The sequence below is a fragment of the Oncorhynchus keta genome, unplaced genomic scaffold (genome assembly GCF_023373465.1).
Source record: "Oncorhynchus keta strain PuntledgeMale-10-30-2019 unplaced genomic scaffold, Oket_V2 Un_scaffold_1315_pilon_pilon, whole genome shotgun sequence".
Lineage (NCBI taxonomy): Eukaryota > Metazoa > Chordata > Actinopteri > Salmoniformes > Salmonidae > Oncorhynchus > Oncorhynchus keta.
Genome location: NW_026290769.1, coordinates 590,190 through 603,897, shown reverse-complemented (window position 1 = coordinate 603,897; position 13,708 = coordinate 590,190). Strand labels below are relative to the sequence as shown.

At 47.8% G+C, this 13,708-nt stretch overlaps 1 protein-coding gene across 4 annotated transcripts in view; it reads right to left on the bottom strand.

The window, feature by feature from the left end:
- The window catches only part of itga10 (integrin, alpha 10), a 62,818-nt gene that overhangs the window by 27,842 nt on the left and 21,268 nt on the right, over positions 1-13,708 (bottom strand). For all 4 annotated transcript variants that reach the window (XM_052513541.1, XM_052513540.1, XM_052513542.1 and 1 more), the window contains exons 5-7: positions 10,546-10,660; positions 10,135-10,262; positions 8,267-8,415 (exon numbers count right to left, since the gene is read on the bottom strand). In XM_052513541.1, coding sequence (XP_052369501.1) covers positions 8,267-8,415; positions 10,135-10,262; positions 10,546-10,660 — 392 coding nt within the window. The remainder of the gene's footprint in view (positions 1-8,266; positions 8,416-10,134; positions 10,263-10,545; positions 10,661-13,708) is intronic.

Here is a 13,708-nt window from a genome sequence, read left to right as displayed (position 1 = left end):
GAGGATAGAGGAGAGAAAGAGAGGGAGAGGGGGGATAGAGGAGAGAAAGAGAGGGAGGGAGAGGATAGATGAGAGAAAGAGAGGGAGGATAGAGGAGAGAAAGAGAGGGAGAGGGAGGATAGAGGAGAGAAAGAGAGGGAGGATAGAGGAGAGAAAGAGAGGGAGGGAGAGGATAGATGAGAGAAAGAGAGGGAGGATAGAGGAGAGAAAGAGAGGGAGAGGGAGGATAGAGGAGAGAAAGAGAGGGAGGGAGAGGATAGATGAGAGAAAGAGGGAGAGGATAGAGGAGAGAAAGAGAGGGAGGGGGGATAGAGGAGAGAAAGAGAGGGAGGGAGAGGATAGATGAGAGAAAGAGAGGGAGGATAGAGGAGAGAAAGAGAGGGAGAGGGAGGATAGAGGAGAGAAAGAGAGGGAGGGAGAGGATAGATGAGAGAAAGAGAGGGGGGATAGAGGAGAGAAAACAGAGACAGAACAGAGAAAGAGAGGAGCAAGGAATGTGGGTACAAAAGGAAGACAGAAAGGTAGAGAAGAAAAAGAGAAAGGGAGGATAGAGGAGAGGAAGAGAGGGAGGATAGAGGAGAGAAAGAGAGGGAGAGGGGGGATAGAGGAGAGAAAGAGAGGGAGGATAGAGGAGAGAAAGAGAGGGAGAGGGGGGATAGAGGGGAGAAAGAGAGGGAGGGAGAGGATAGATGAGAGAAAGAGAGGGAGGATAGAGGAGAGAAAGAGAGGGAGGGAGAGGATAGATGAGAGAAAGAGAGGGAGGATAGAGGAGAGAAAGAGAGGGAGAGGGAGAGGGGGGATAGAGGAGAGAAAGAGAGGGAGGGAGAGGATAGATGAGAGAAAGAGAGGGAGGATAGAGGAGAGAAAGAGAGGGAGGATAGAGGAGAGAAAGAGAGGGAGAGGGGGGATAGAGGAGAGAAAGAGAGGGAGGATAGAGGAGAGAAAGAGAGGGAGAGGGGGGATAGAGGAGAGAAAGAGAGGGAGGGAGAGGATAGATGAGAGAAAGAGAGGGAGGATAGAGGAGAGAAAGAGAGGGAGAGGGGGGATAGAGGAGAGAAAGAGAGGGAGAGGGAGGATAGAGGAGAGAAAGAGAGGGAGAGGGAGGATAGAGGAGAGAAAGAGAGGGAGAGGGAGGATAGATGAGAGAAAGAGAGGGAGGGAGAGGATAGATGAGAGAAAGAGAGGGAGGATAGAGGAGAGAAAGAGAGGGAGGGAGAGGATAGATGAGAGAAAGAGAGGGAGGATAGAGGAGAGAAAGAGAGGGAGAGGGGGGATAGAGGAGAGAAAGAGAGGGAGGGAGAGGATAGATGAGAGAAAGAGAGGGAGGATAGAGGAGAGAAAGAGAGGGAGGATAGAGGAGAGAAAGAGAGGGAGAGGGGGGATAGAGGAGAGAAAGAGAGGGAGGATAGAGGAGAGAAAGAGAGGGAGAGGGGGGATAGAGGAGAGAAAGAGAGGGAGGGAGAGGATAGATGAGAGAAAGAGAGGGAGAGGGAGGATAGAGGAGAGAAAGAGAGGGAGGGGGGATAGAGGAGAGAAAGAGAGGGAGAGGGAGGATAGAGGAGAGAAAGAGAGGGAGAGGGAGGATAGAGGAGAGAAAGAGAGGGAGAGGGAGGATAGATGAGAGAAAGAGAGGGAGGATAGAGGAGAGAAAGAGAGGGAGGATAGAGGAGAGAAAGAGAGGGAGAGGGAGGATAGAGGAGAGAAAGAGAGGGAGAGGGAGGATAGAGGAGAGAAATAGAGGGAGAGGGAGGATAGAGGAGAGAAAGAGAGGGAGAGGGAGGATAGATGAGAGAAAGAGAGGGAGGATAGAGGAGAGAAAGAGAGGGAGAGGGAGGATAGAGGAGAGAAAGAGAGGGAGGGAGAGGATAGATGAGAGAAAGAGAGGGAGGATAGAGGAGAGAAAGAGAGGGAGAGGGAGGATAGAGGGGAGAAAGAGAGGGAGGATAGAGGAGAGAAAGAGAGGGAGAGGGAGGATAGAGGGGAGAAAGAGAGGGAGAGGGAGGATAGAGGGGAGAAAGAGAGGGAGGGAGAGGATAGAGGAGAGAAAGAGAGGGAGAGGGAGGATAGAGGAGAGAAAGAGAGGGAGGATAGAGGAGAGAAAGAGAGAGAGGTAAGATTAGGGTAGAGTTAGTATACACAGAGTTTCCCTACATTTAAAATAAACAGCCGCTAGAAGAAGATAATATATCATGTAGAGTGATCCTCAGAGTTAAATAACACAGTTGGGAAAAACAGAAATTGGGTGTGAGAGGGAGAGTGACAAAGACGTGTGTGTGATCACTTACAAGAACTGTTTATGAAACAGATTGGGTGCGATACGGATAGGGACACAGACCCTGAAAAATCCCCTAAAATGACAAATAACCATAGGCGTAATCAGGCCAGACTTGACCATATATGAGTTAGACAGACAGGCAGTCAAACAGTCAGACAGTCAGACAGTCCGACAGGCAGGCAGTCAGACAGACAGGCAGTCAGACAGACAGTCCGACAGTCAGTCAGACAGACAGTCAGTCAGTCAGTCACAGTCAATCAGACAGTCAGTCAGTCAGTCAGTCAGTCAGTCTTGTCATTAAATACAGTTGGTAATTTCCTTTTAAAGTACAGCTCTACCACATCACTGGTGTTACCATGACACACAACCTAACCTAAACACAAAGGATGTGCAGCGACAACACACACACACACACAAACACACTTGTACACATACAAGTACACACGTGCACACACACGTACACACAAACATATAACCACACCCTGTTTGTCTGGTGGTGACCTGTTTTGACCACTGGACATTTAGTGGGTAGAGTCTGCTAGCACTTACACACACACAATGCCTAGTGCAGCCAGTGTTAGTGAACTCAGTCATTTTCAGGCGTAACTCTGGACCAAGCTAAATATAAAGTATGTGGTGAACCCGCAAGAAACAGTCTGGTTAAAAACAACCGCTTCCCTGCACAGCCTGCTAATTATACAGCCAGCCAGAGACAAGAGGAGAGAGGGAGGAGAGAGAGGAGAGGGAGAGAGAGGGGAAGAGATGAGAGAGGAGAAGAGAGAGGAAGAGAGGGAGGGGAGAGAGATGAGAAGAGAGGGAGGAGAGAGGAGAGGGAGAGGAGATGAGAGAGAGAAGAAAGAACAAAAGGATAGATGGAGGAAAGGAGGATGTAGTAGAAGAAAGGAAAAAGAGAGGGAAGGAAAAGTAACATAAGGAGAGGTTGTGAAGAGGCGAGATGACTGAAGATAAACATTCTAGAACACTAGTGGAGCAAGAGAGAAAAACACGTTTAAAAACAGTTTATTACAAACAAGCATAAAGCAGGAATAAACCAGCAATTACTGTGCTGCCACTTGACCAATTAAAGAGAGCAGAGAGACCAGAGCCTATGGACATACAGCGAGAAAGAGACACAGAGAAAGACAAAAATAAAAGAATAGTGTGAAATCCACTAGTAAAAAGAGGTGGGTAAGAGCCCAGCTCTGATGTGGCTGAGAGACTGTGTGAAATACAGGGGGATAAAACTGGGGTAGAGAGAAAGTGAAGGAGGGGGAGAAATGAGAGAAAGAGAGGGACATATGTGAGAACAGACTGTGGAAGGAGAGAAGAGAGAATGAGAGAAAGAGATGAAGGGAAGAGAAAGGTGGGGAGGACCTAGATGAGAGAGTGGTGTTAATTCAGTAGGGAGGTCTGTGTGTGTGTGTGTGTGTGTGTGTGTGTGTGTGTGTGTGTGTGAGTGTGTGACACGTCTCTCTAGCGCTTGAGGGCGCCAGGCGGCCCATCATTACGCACACCTGTCACCATCGTTACGCGCCTCGGCGCTTCATGGGACTCACCTGGACCCTCCCCTTTATCTGTCACATCCTCAGTTTCTTCCACTTGTCTGCATTAATGTTGTTTTGCTCCCCTTGTCCAGATGCTGTCCTTGTTTTGTTTCACTCCCTGTACTTTCCTCTTGTCTCCCAGCGTCTGACCTCACGGTGTGTGTGTGTGTGTGTGTGTGTGTGTGTGTGTGTGTGTGTGTGTGTGTGTGTGTGTGTGTGTGTGTGTGTGTGTGTGTGTGTGTGTGTGTGTGTGTGTGTGTGTGTGTGGTCATGACACAGCATGAGTGTGTGTGTGTCACAGGGTAAAATGTGTATGGCACAGTGAGAGGCAGTAGCTGATACCCTTTTAATAGACTGGTTTACTCTCCTATATCACTAATTTAGCCTCTATGTGTCTTATACTGCTCCCTGTGTGTGTGTGTGTGTGTGTGTGTGTGTGTGTGTGTGTGTGTGTGTGTGTGTGTGTGTGTGTGTGTGTGTGTGTGTGTTCTCTGCGATGGCGTATCCAGTGATGTTTCTCTTCTCACACTCCTCCAGAGTGTGTGTGTGTGCGTGACTGTGTGCGTGTGTGTGTTTGTACAGCTGCAGTGGCTGTAGGAGCTTACCAGGCTGTACTACAGTGGCCACACCTGCAGCTCTGCTGACCCAGCAACAGCCAACCCCGTCAGTCTTCCTACCAATGCCAGCTCTGGTATCTTTTCATCTGTGTGTGTTTGATTCGTACAAGAAGCCCAAGAAACAAAACACCACAGACAGACAGACAGACAGACAGACAGGCAGGCAGGCAGGCAGGCAGGCAGGCAGGCAGGCAGGCAGGCAGGCAGACAGACAGACAGACAGACAGACAGACAGACAGACAGACAGACAGAGTCCATCTGACATGTTTTATGACCGTTTCGACCCAGCACTCATAAACAAGGGTTAATACCAATATCCCCTCTAAACTGCGTGCAGTGCGCATGCACAGCTCCCCCTGGACCGTGCAGAGTAAATATCAGAGCATGCTGAGAAGCATGAGATTGAACTTCAATCAACTTTCTAGAGTTTTCCGTTAGTTAACACTATCAACGTTTCCCTTTACTGTGAAAATTGTGATCGAATCAATGCAATATTAGCCACTTTCAATACAACATACCAAAACAAAACGAACTATGCAAGAGATGTTGTTGTATTCAGAATGCATCGGACTAGGATTCTATTGCATTAACAGGCACGACTCAGGCCCATACTCTACACAGACCGGTGCGCTATAACCAATCAGAGGTGCAGTAGTCCTATATGCAAATAGACCATTGCCATATATGGGTCTATGCGTTTCACTTTGAACTGGACTGTTTGTACAGCATGAGCAGTCGTCAGTAGATGTTCTTGTTTTGAGATCAAAGTGAGAGCTACACGTAGCAACGTGTGCACATTTCTAGTTAGTGAGTTATTAGCTCAGTTATATAGAATCTGTTGTCAGCAATAGGGGAGTGGTTGCTTCCTACAAGAGCACAAAATGTATGCATTTCTAGACATCTTTGAAAATCTGTGTTGTATTTTTAAATAGGCTTGAATAAGCTAAGTAGCCATTAGGCAGAGGCTAGCATAATTGTCATGCCCTGACCATAGGGAGCCCTTGGTTCTCTATGGTGTTGTAGGTCAGGGTGTGACTAGGGGGGTGTTCTAGTTTTTCCTATTTCTATGTTGGTGAGCATGGTATGGTTTGCAATTAGAGGCAGCTGATTATTGTTGTCTCTAATTGGGGATCATACTTAAGTTCTCCATTGTTCCCACCTGGGTTGTGGGATATTGTTTCTGTTAGTGTGTTTGTGCACTACGACTTCACGTTCCTATTAAAAAGAAGTGGAACTCAATTCACACTGTGCCTTGGTCAGCTCATTTTGAAGAACGTGACAGAATATTCCACCCACGCAGGACCAAGCAGAGTGTAAATGAGGTAAAGGAGTTTTGGAGTTGGGAGGAAATCATGGGGGGAAACGAGACCCTTCCTTGGCGGGAGTCGCCAAGGAGGGTAAAGGGACAGCGACGACGCCGGGGACCGTGGCCACAGAAACACCAAGATTTTTTTGGGGGGGGCACATGGAGCGGTCGGCAGAGCAGCGGGGAGTGCCAGAGCCCGAATGGCAAACTCTGGAGGAGTTCAACGAGGGATACCGGAGAGAGGTTTTGGAGAGGAGTATGCTGCAGCGCAGGCGCGCTGAAGAGCGCTTTCTCAGCCCGGTACCATCTGTGCCGGCTCCACGCACCAGGCCACCAGTGCGCCTTCCCAGCCCGGTACGTCCTGTGCCTGCTCCCTGCACTCGCCCTGGAGAGCCAGAGACCGTCAGGGAGTCGATGGAGAAGTTGGGGAGAGAGAGAGGAGAGAGATGTTGGTTTGGTGTGTTCGGCACCGCATTGGCCCTGAAGAGCGTGTTTACCAGTCTGGTACAACCTGTGCCGGCTCCACACACCAGATCTCCAGTGCGCCTCCCCAGTCCGGTACATCCTGTGCCTGCTCTCTGCACTCGCCCTGAAGAGCGTGTCACCAGTCCGGTGCAACCTGTACCGGCTCCACGCACTAGGCCTCCAGTGCACATTCACAGTCCAGAGCTTCCGGTGACAGTTCACAGTCCAGAGCTTCCGGTGACAGTTCACAGTCCAGAGCTTCCGGTGACAGTTCACAGTCCAGAGCTTCCGGTGACAGTTCACAGTCCAGAGCTTCCGGTGACAGTTCACAGTCCGGAGCTTCAACGGTCCGGTACCTCTGGCACTGGTCAACGGCCCGGAGCTTTCAGTGACGGAGCTTCCAGGCACGGCGTCCAGTCCTGCTCCATGGCCCGGAGCCTTCCTCTGCGCCGGTGCCCAGACCAGGCACGGTGTCCAGTACAGCTCCATGGCCGGAGCCTTCCTCTGCGCCGGTGCCCAGTCCAGGCACGGTGTCCAACCCAGTTCCATGGCCAGGGCCCTCCTCTGCGCCGAGCCCTTGGTTCTCTATGGTTTTGTAGGTCAGGGCGTGACTAGGGGGTGTTCAAGTTTTTCCAATTTCTATGTTGGTGAGCATGGTATGGTTCCCAATTAGAGGCAGCTGATTATCGTTGTCACTAATTGGGGATCATACTTAAGTTCTCCATTGTTCCCACCTGGGTTGTGGGATATTGTTCGTGATAGTGTGTTTGTGCACTACGACTTCACGTTCCTTGTAAGTTTTGTTGTTTTGTTTCTAGTTTCACTTTGTATTAAAAAGATGTGGAGCTCAATGCACGCTGCACCTTGGTCCGCTCATTTTGAAGAACGTGACAATAATTTGTCTGATTCTCTGTAATAATGGTGTGGGAATAATAATGCATTTTATTTTGTCAAGTGTTCTCTTGCATCAAACAACACAACAACATTTTCAGTCACCTTGTCTGAAGAACAAGTGGATAAACAGGTTAATGTCAAGCCCACAGGTTCACAAGTCTCATGGAATGTAGGCCTACATTGAGCACCACACATTGGCTGCTACTGTAGGCTGAATGATAGAACAGCTATTTCCATGTTAAATTGTTATGGGATGCATTTTCTCCATTGTTTTTGATGGTAGACCACTCTGATAGGCCTACATTATGATCAAATAGTCACAGTAGCCTACTTGACCACTGTTAAAACAAACTTAAAACGGGTGCAGCCTCAGTGTTCACAGTAAACGCATGCCGGAAGTTGCACAGAATTTCCCCGTTAAACTTTGCGCTCAGCTGACCTGAAATTTGCTCAGTGATGAAAAACATTGGTTAATAGTATTAGTAAAAGAATGCTGTCTGTTTTACGTAGCGGTGGTGTGGATGAAAGGTAATGACAGTCTACAGGGGTGGTGCCTGTATTTCCAGTCATCACCTTTAAACTGCCTTTAAACTGATTTTAAACTGCTTTTAAACTTTCCATTGACTTATCTTTAAACTGCCCTTCTCACATCCTGACCATTTACCTTTAAGTGTGCTGGAAAACAGGAACTCCCCAATTACCTGCCGTGTGTGTGTGTGTGTGTGTGTGTGTGTGTGTGTGTGTGTGTGTGTGTGTGTGTGTGTGTGTGTGTGTGTGTGTGTGTGTATGAGTGAGTGAGAATGAAAGCCATGGCGTGTAGAGTACGGGTGTGTGTGAGTGAGAATGAAAGCCGTGGTGTGTAGAGTACGGGTGTGTGTGTGTAGTATGGGTGTGGTACACTATATGTGTATGAGTTTAATAAAGGAGGAATGTAATTTTCAAAGGATAACTTTTATGGTGTGAGATATCAGGTGTCCATATTAGACAGCTGTTTGTTATGTTTTGACCTATGACCCCTCTATACCCCTCAGCCTCAGCTGGATTCCATGTTCCACAGAGAACAAAATAATAAGGAAATATTTGACATTGTTAAAGGGCAGAGTGAGTTATGATTGAGACATTGACCAGCCAATGAGAATGGCTTATGAATGATTGACAGACGTACCAGCCCATGTGGATGGCGTATGCTGTGCGTGTCTCCCGCCCCTCCTGTCGGCTGATGTTCTTAGCTGCTTCAACCACCTCCTGTGTTGTCTGGTAGTCTCTCAGTGACCACTCATGGACCGCAACCTCACCGTACTGCAAAACCCCCACCTGAACACAACCATGGTCATGGTAGAAACAAAACCACACACATAATTTTGTCTGGCTGTCTTTCCGATGTAGTTGAGCATACAGTGGGATATCCACAGATAGAACATGACCCCATGTCCCCCTGTCCTCTATTGTCCCCATCTCCCTCTCCAATCCTCAACCCAAACCTCTACCCCTCTGCTACTGACCCCCTCCAAACCCCCTATTCCCACTCTCCTCTAATCTTCCCCCTCTCCCCCTCCTCTTCTCCCTTTCCTTCTCATCTCCCATCCTCCACTAACTTCTACCCCACTGCTACTTCCTCTCTCCTCATGTTCCCTCTCCCTCATGTTCCCTCTCCCCTCATGTTCCCTCTCCCCTCATGTTCCCTCTCCCCTCATGTTCCCTCTCCCCCTCATGTTCCCTCTCCCCTCATGTTCCCTCTCCCCTCATGTTCCCTCTCCCCTCATGTTCCCTCTCCCCTCATGTTCCCTCTCCCCTCATGTTCCCTCTCCCCCTCATGTTTCCCCTCCCCTCATGTTTCCTCTCCCCTCATGTTTCCCCTCCCCTCATGTTTCCTCTCCCCTCATGTTTCCTCTCCCCTCATGTTTCCCCTCCCCTCATGTTTCCTCTCCCCTCATGTTTCCTCTCCCCTCATGTTTCCCCTCCCCTCATGTTCCCTCTCCCCTCATGTTTCCTCTCCCCTCATGTTTCCCCTCCCCTCATGTTTCCTCTCCCCTCATGTTTCCTCTCCCCACATGACTGTAAGTCGCTTTGGATAAAAGCGTCTGCTAAATGGCATATATTATTATTATTATTATTATTATGTTCCCTCTCCCCTCATGTTTCCCCTCCCCTCATGTTTCCTCTCCCCTCATGTTTCCTCTCCCCTCATGTTTCCTCTCCCCTCATGTTTCCCCTCCCCTCATGTTTCCTCTCCCCTCATGTTTCCTCTCCCCTCATGTTTCCTCTCCCCTCATGTTTCCTCTCCCCTCATGTTTCCTCTCCCCTCATGTTTCCTCTCCCCTCATGTTTCCCCTCCCCTCATGTTTCCTCTCCCCTCATGTTTCCTCTCCCCTCATGTTTCCTCTCCCCTCATGTTTCCCCTCCCCTCATGTTTCCTCTCCCCTCATGTTTCCTCTCCCCTCATGTTCCCTCTCCCCTCATGTTCCCTCTCCCCTCCCTCATGTTTCCCCTCCTCATGTTCCCTCTCCCCTCATGTTTCCTCTCCCCTCATGTTTCCTCTCCCTCATGTTTCCCCCCCTCATGTTTCCTCTCCCCTCATGTTTCCTCTCCCCTCATGTTTCCTCTCCCCTCATGTTTCCCCTCCCCTCATGTTCCCTCTCCCCTCATGTTTCCCCTCCCCTCATGTTCCCTCTCCCCTCATGTTTCCTCTCCCCTCATGTTTCCCCTCCCCCATGTTTAGGCCAGCTCTTGTGCCATTGCATAAGTCCATCCATTCATTCTCATCCGATTACTACAACGTGTTGTGTTTCAGTGTAAAGGACTGGCTTGTTTAGTTGACTGAGACTCAACCAACAGAATCCCTAGGATTTCATCACAGAAATGTACAGACGCAAACACAAACACACACACACACACACACACACACACACACACACACACACACACACACACACACACACACACACACACACACACACACACACACACACACACACACACACACACACACACACACACACACACACACACACACACACACACACACAATCTTACCTGCATCTGTTCTGGGCTGATATGGAACTTGCTGAGGATGTTACTGAGGAAGTTCTGGACTTCATACCAGGGATAGATACTATTGGAGCCATCCAGAACGATCACTATGTCCATGTATGTTGCACATCCTGGACAGAAAACATGTTATTGGATCCATAAGGTGAGAGTACTAAGGACCCACATAACCCCCAAAACCCCATGAAATGAACTCTACTGAGTCATTACCATTCAGCTGTGATGTGTGCTCGGGAATATAAATGCAACCCACTCTTTGTGTGTGTGTGTGTGTGTGTGTGTGTGTGTGTGTGTGTGTGTGTGTGTGTGTGTGTGTGTGTGTGTGTGTGTGTGTGTGTGTGTGTGTGTGTGTGTGTGTGTGTGTGTGTGTGTGTGTGTGTGTGTGTGTGCAGTTACTCTGTGCTGTAGGAGCGATGGTCTCTCTAGGTTCCAGGTCGTCGCTGACAGAAGCACAAATCCCCGTACTGAAGACTGACGTACCACACTCCTGAGACCACAGGGGCGCACACGCCTGGAACACACACACACACACACACACACACACACACACACACACACACACACACACACACACACACACACACACACACACACACACACGGTTATTATTTTAGCTTTAAGTGAACCTGTAAAGGTAACATAACATACACAAGTGTCATATGGTCCTAGCTAGCACTGATTTATTGGTGAGAGTGAGAGGCACAAGACAAGGACAGAGTTGACTTCTCCACTGGGCTGTTGGTCAGGTCTGCTACTGAACACACCAATAAACACCAGCAGGCTGAGTGAAGGGGAGGCAGACCCAGATAGAGAAAGAGGGTGGGAGACAGAGAGAGGGGGGTTACCGTACCCTAATTGTCAAACAAAAAAAGGCAAAGTCTTCTCATGCTTTGTTGATTTCAAAAAAGCTTTTGACTCAATTCGGCATGAGGGTCTGCTATACAAATTGATGAAGTGTTGTTTTGGGCGAAAAACATACGACATTATAAAATCCATGTACACAAACAACAAGCGTAATGTTAAAATTGGTGAAAACACACACATTTCTTTCCACAGGGCCGTGGGGTGAGACAGTGATGCAGTTTGAGCTCCACCCTCTTCAACATACACTACCGTTCAAAAGTTTGGGGTCACTTAGAAATGTCATTGTTTTTGAAAGAAAAGCAATATTTTGTTCATTAAAATATCCTAAAATTTATCCAAAATACAGTGTTGTAAATGACTTTTGTAGCTGTAAATGGCCAATTTTTTTATGGAATATCTACATAGGCGTACAGAGGCCCATTATCAGCAACCATCACTCCTGTGTTCCAATGGCACGTTGTGCTAGCTAATCCAAGTTTATAATTTTAAAAGACTAATTGATCATTAGAAAACCCTTTTGCAATTATGTTAGAAAAGCTGAAAACTGTTTTCCTGATTAAAGAAGCAATAAAACTGTCCTTCTTCAGACTTGGTTGAGTATCTGGAGCATCAGCATTTGTGGGTATGATTACAGGCTCAAAATGGCCAGAAACAAAGAAATTCCTTCTGAAACTCATCAGTCTATTCTTGTTCTGAAGAATGAAGGCTATTCCATGCGAGAAATTTCCAAGAAACTGAAGATCTTGTACAACGCTGTTTACTACTCCCTTCACAGAACAGCGCAAACTGGCCCTAACCAGAATAGAAAGAGGAGTGGGAGGCCCCGGTTCACAAATGAGCAAGAGGACAAGTACAGTAGAGTGTCAAGTTTGAGAAACAGATGCCTCACAAGACCTCAACTGGCAGCTTCCTTAAATAGTAAACGCAAAACACGAGTCTCAACGTCAACAGTGAAGAGACGACTCCGGGATGCTGACCTTCTAGGAAAGATTACTCACAAAATCAAGAAATGAGGCGTTAAATTCTACAACCACCTAAGAGGAAGTGATTCCCAAACCTTCCATAACAAAGTCATCACCTACAGAGAGATGAACCTGGAGAAGAGTCCCCTAAGCAAACTGGTCCTGGGGCTCTGTTCACAAACACAAACAGACCCCCACAGAGCCCCAGGACAGCAACAAAATCACGAGAAAACAAAAAGATAATTACTTGATACATTGGAAAGAATCAACAAAAAAACAGAGCAAACTAGAATGCTATTTGGTCCTAAACAGAGAGTACAAAGTGGCAGAATACCTGACCACTGTGACTGACACAAACTTAAGGAAAGCTTTGACTATGTACAGACTCAGTGAGCATAGCTTTGCTATTGAGAAAGGCCACCATAGGCAGACCTGGCTCTCAAGAGAAGACAGGCTATGTACACACTGCCCACAAAATGAGGTGGAAACTGAGCTGCACTTCCAAACCTCATGCCAAATGTATGAACATAGAGAGACATATTTCCCTCAGACTATAGAGACCCACAAAGAATTTGAAAAGAACTCTAATTTTGATAAACTTCCATATCTATTGGGTGAAATACCACAGACTGCCATCACAGCAGCAAGATGTGTGACCTGTTGCCACAAGAAAATGGCAACCAGTGAAAAACAAACACCATCGTAAATGCATATTTAAGTTGATTTATTTTCCCTTTTGTACTTTCATTATTTGCACATCGCTACAACACGGAGCCATTGGAACTTTTTTTATTGTTTATTTCACTTTTGTTTATTATACATTTCACTTGCTTTGTCAATATAAATATATGTTTCCCATACAAATAAAGCTCTATGAAATGAAATTTAATTGAGGGGGGAGCTGAGACAAAAAGGGGAGGGACTGAGAGAGGGGGGGGGACTGAGAAAGAGAGAGAAAAATAGAGAGAGAGAGGGGAACTGAGAGCGAGAGAGATAAAGAGAGAAAGAGAAAGGGGGAACTGAGAGAGAGCGCGATAGAGAGAGAAAAAGAAAGAGAGAGAGAAAGACAGACAGAGAACCAGAGAGAGAGAGAGACAGGGGCCTGAGAGAGAAAGAGAGAAAGAGTCAGAGAGAGAGAGAGAGAGAGAGAGAGAGAGAGAGAGAGAGAGAGAGAGAGAGAGAGAGAGAGAGAGAATGGAGACAGAGAGAGAGATGTGGGGAGAGGGAGAGCGAGAGAGTGAAAGAGAGATGAGGAGAACAATTGGGTATAAGCGAGGGGGGGGTATGTCATGGAAAATCATATAATTGAGGTTTGAGAACAGATGAAATGAAAGAGAGGGAGAAGAGAGAGAGCGTGAGGATGGGGTGATGAAAGAGAGGGAGAAGAGAGAGAGAGTGAGGGATGGGTTGAAGAAAGAGAGGGAGAAGAGAGAGAGAGTGAGGGAGGGGGTGAAGAAAGAGAGGGAGAAGAGAGAGAGCGAGTGATGGGGTGATGAAAGAGAGGGAGAAGAGAGAGAGAGCAAGGGATGGGGTGATGAAAGAGAGGGAGAAGAGAGAGAGCGTGAGGGATGGGGTGATGAAAGAGAGGGAGAAGAGAGAGAGAGTGAGGGATGGGGTGAAGAAAGAGAGGGAGAAGAGAGAGAGCGAGGGATGGGGTGATGAAAGAGAGGGAGAAGAGAGAGTGAGGGATGGGGTGAAGAAAGAGAGGGAGAAGAGAGAGAGAGTGAGGGATG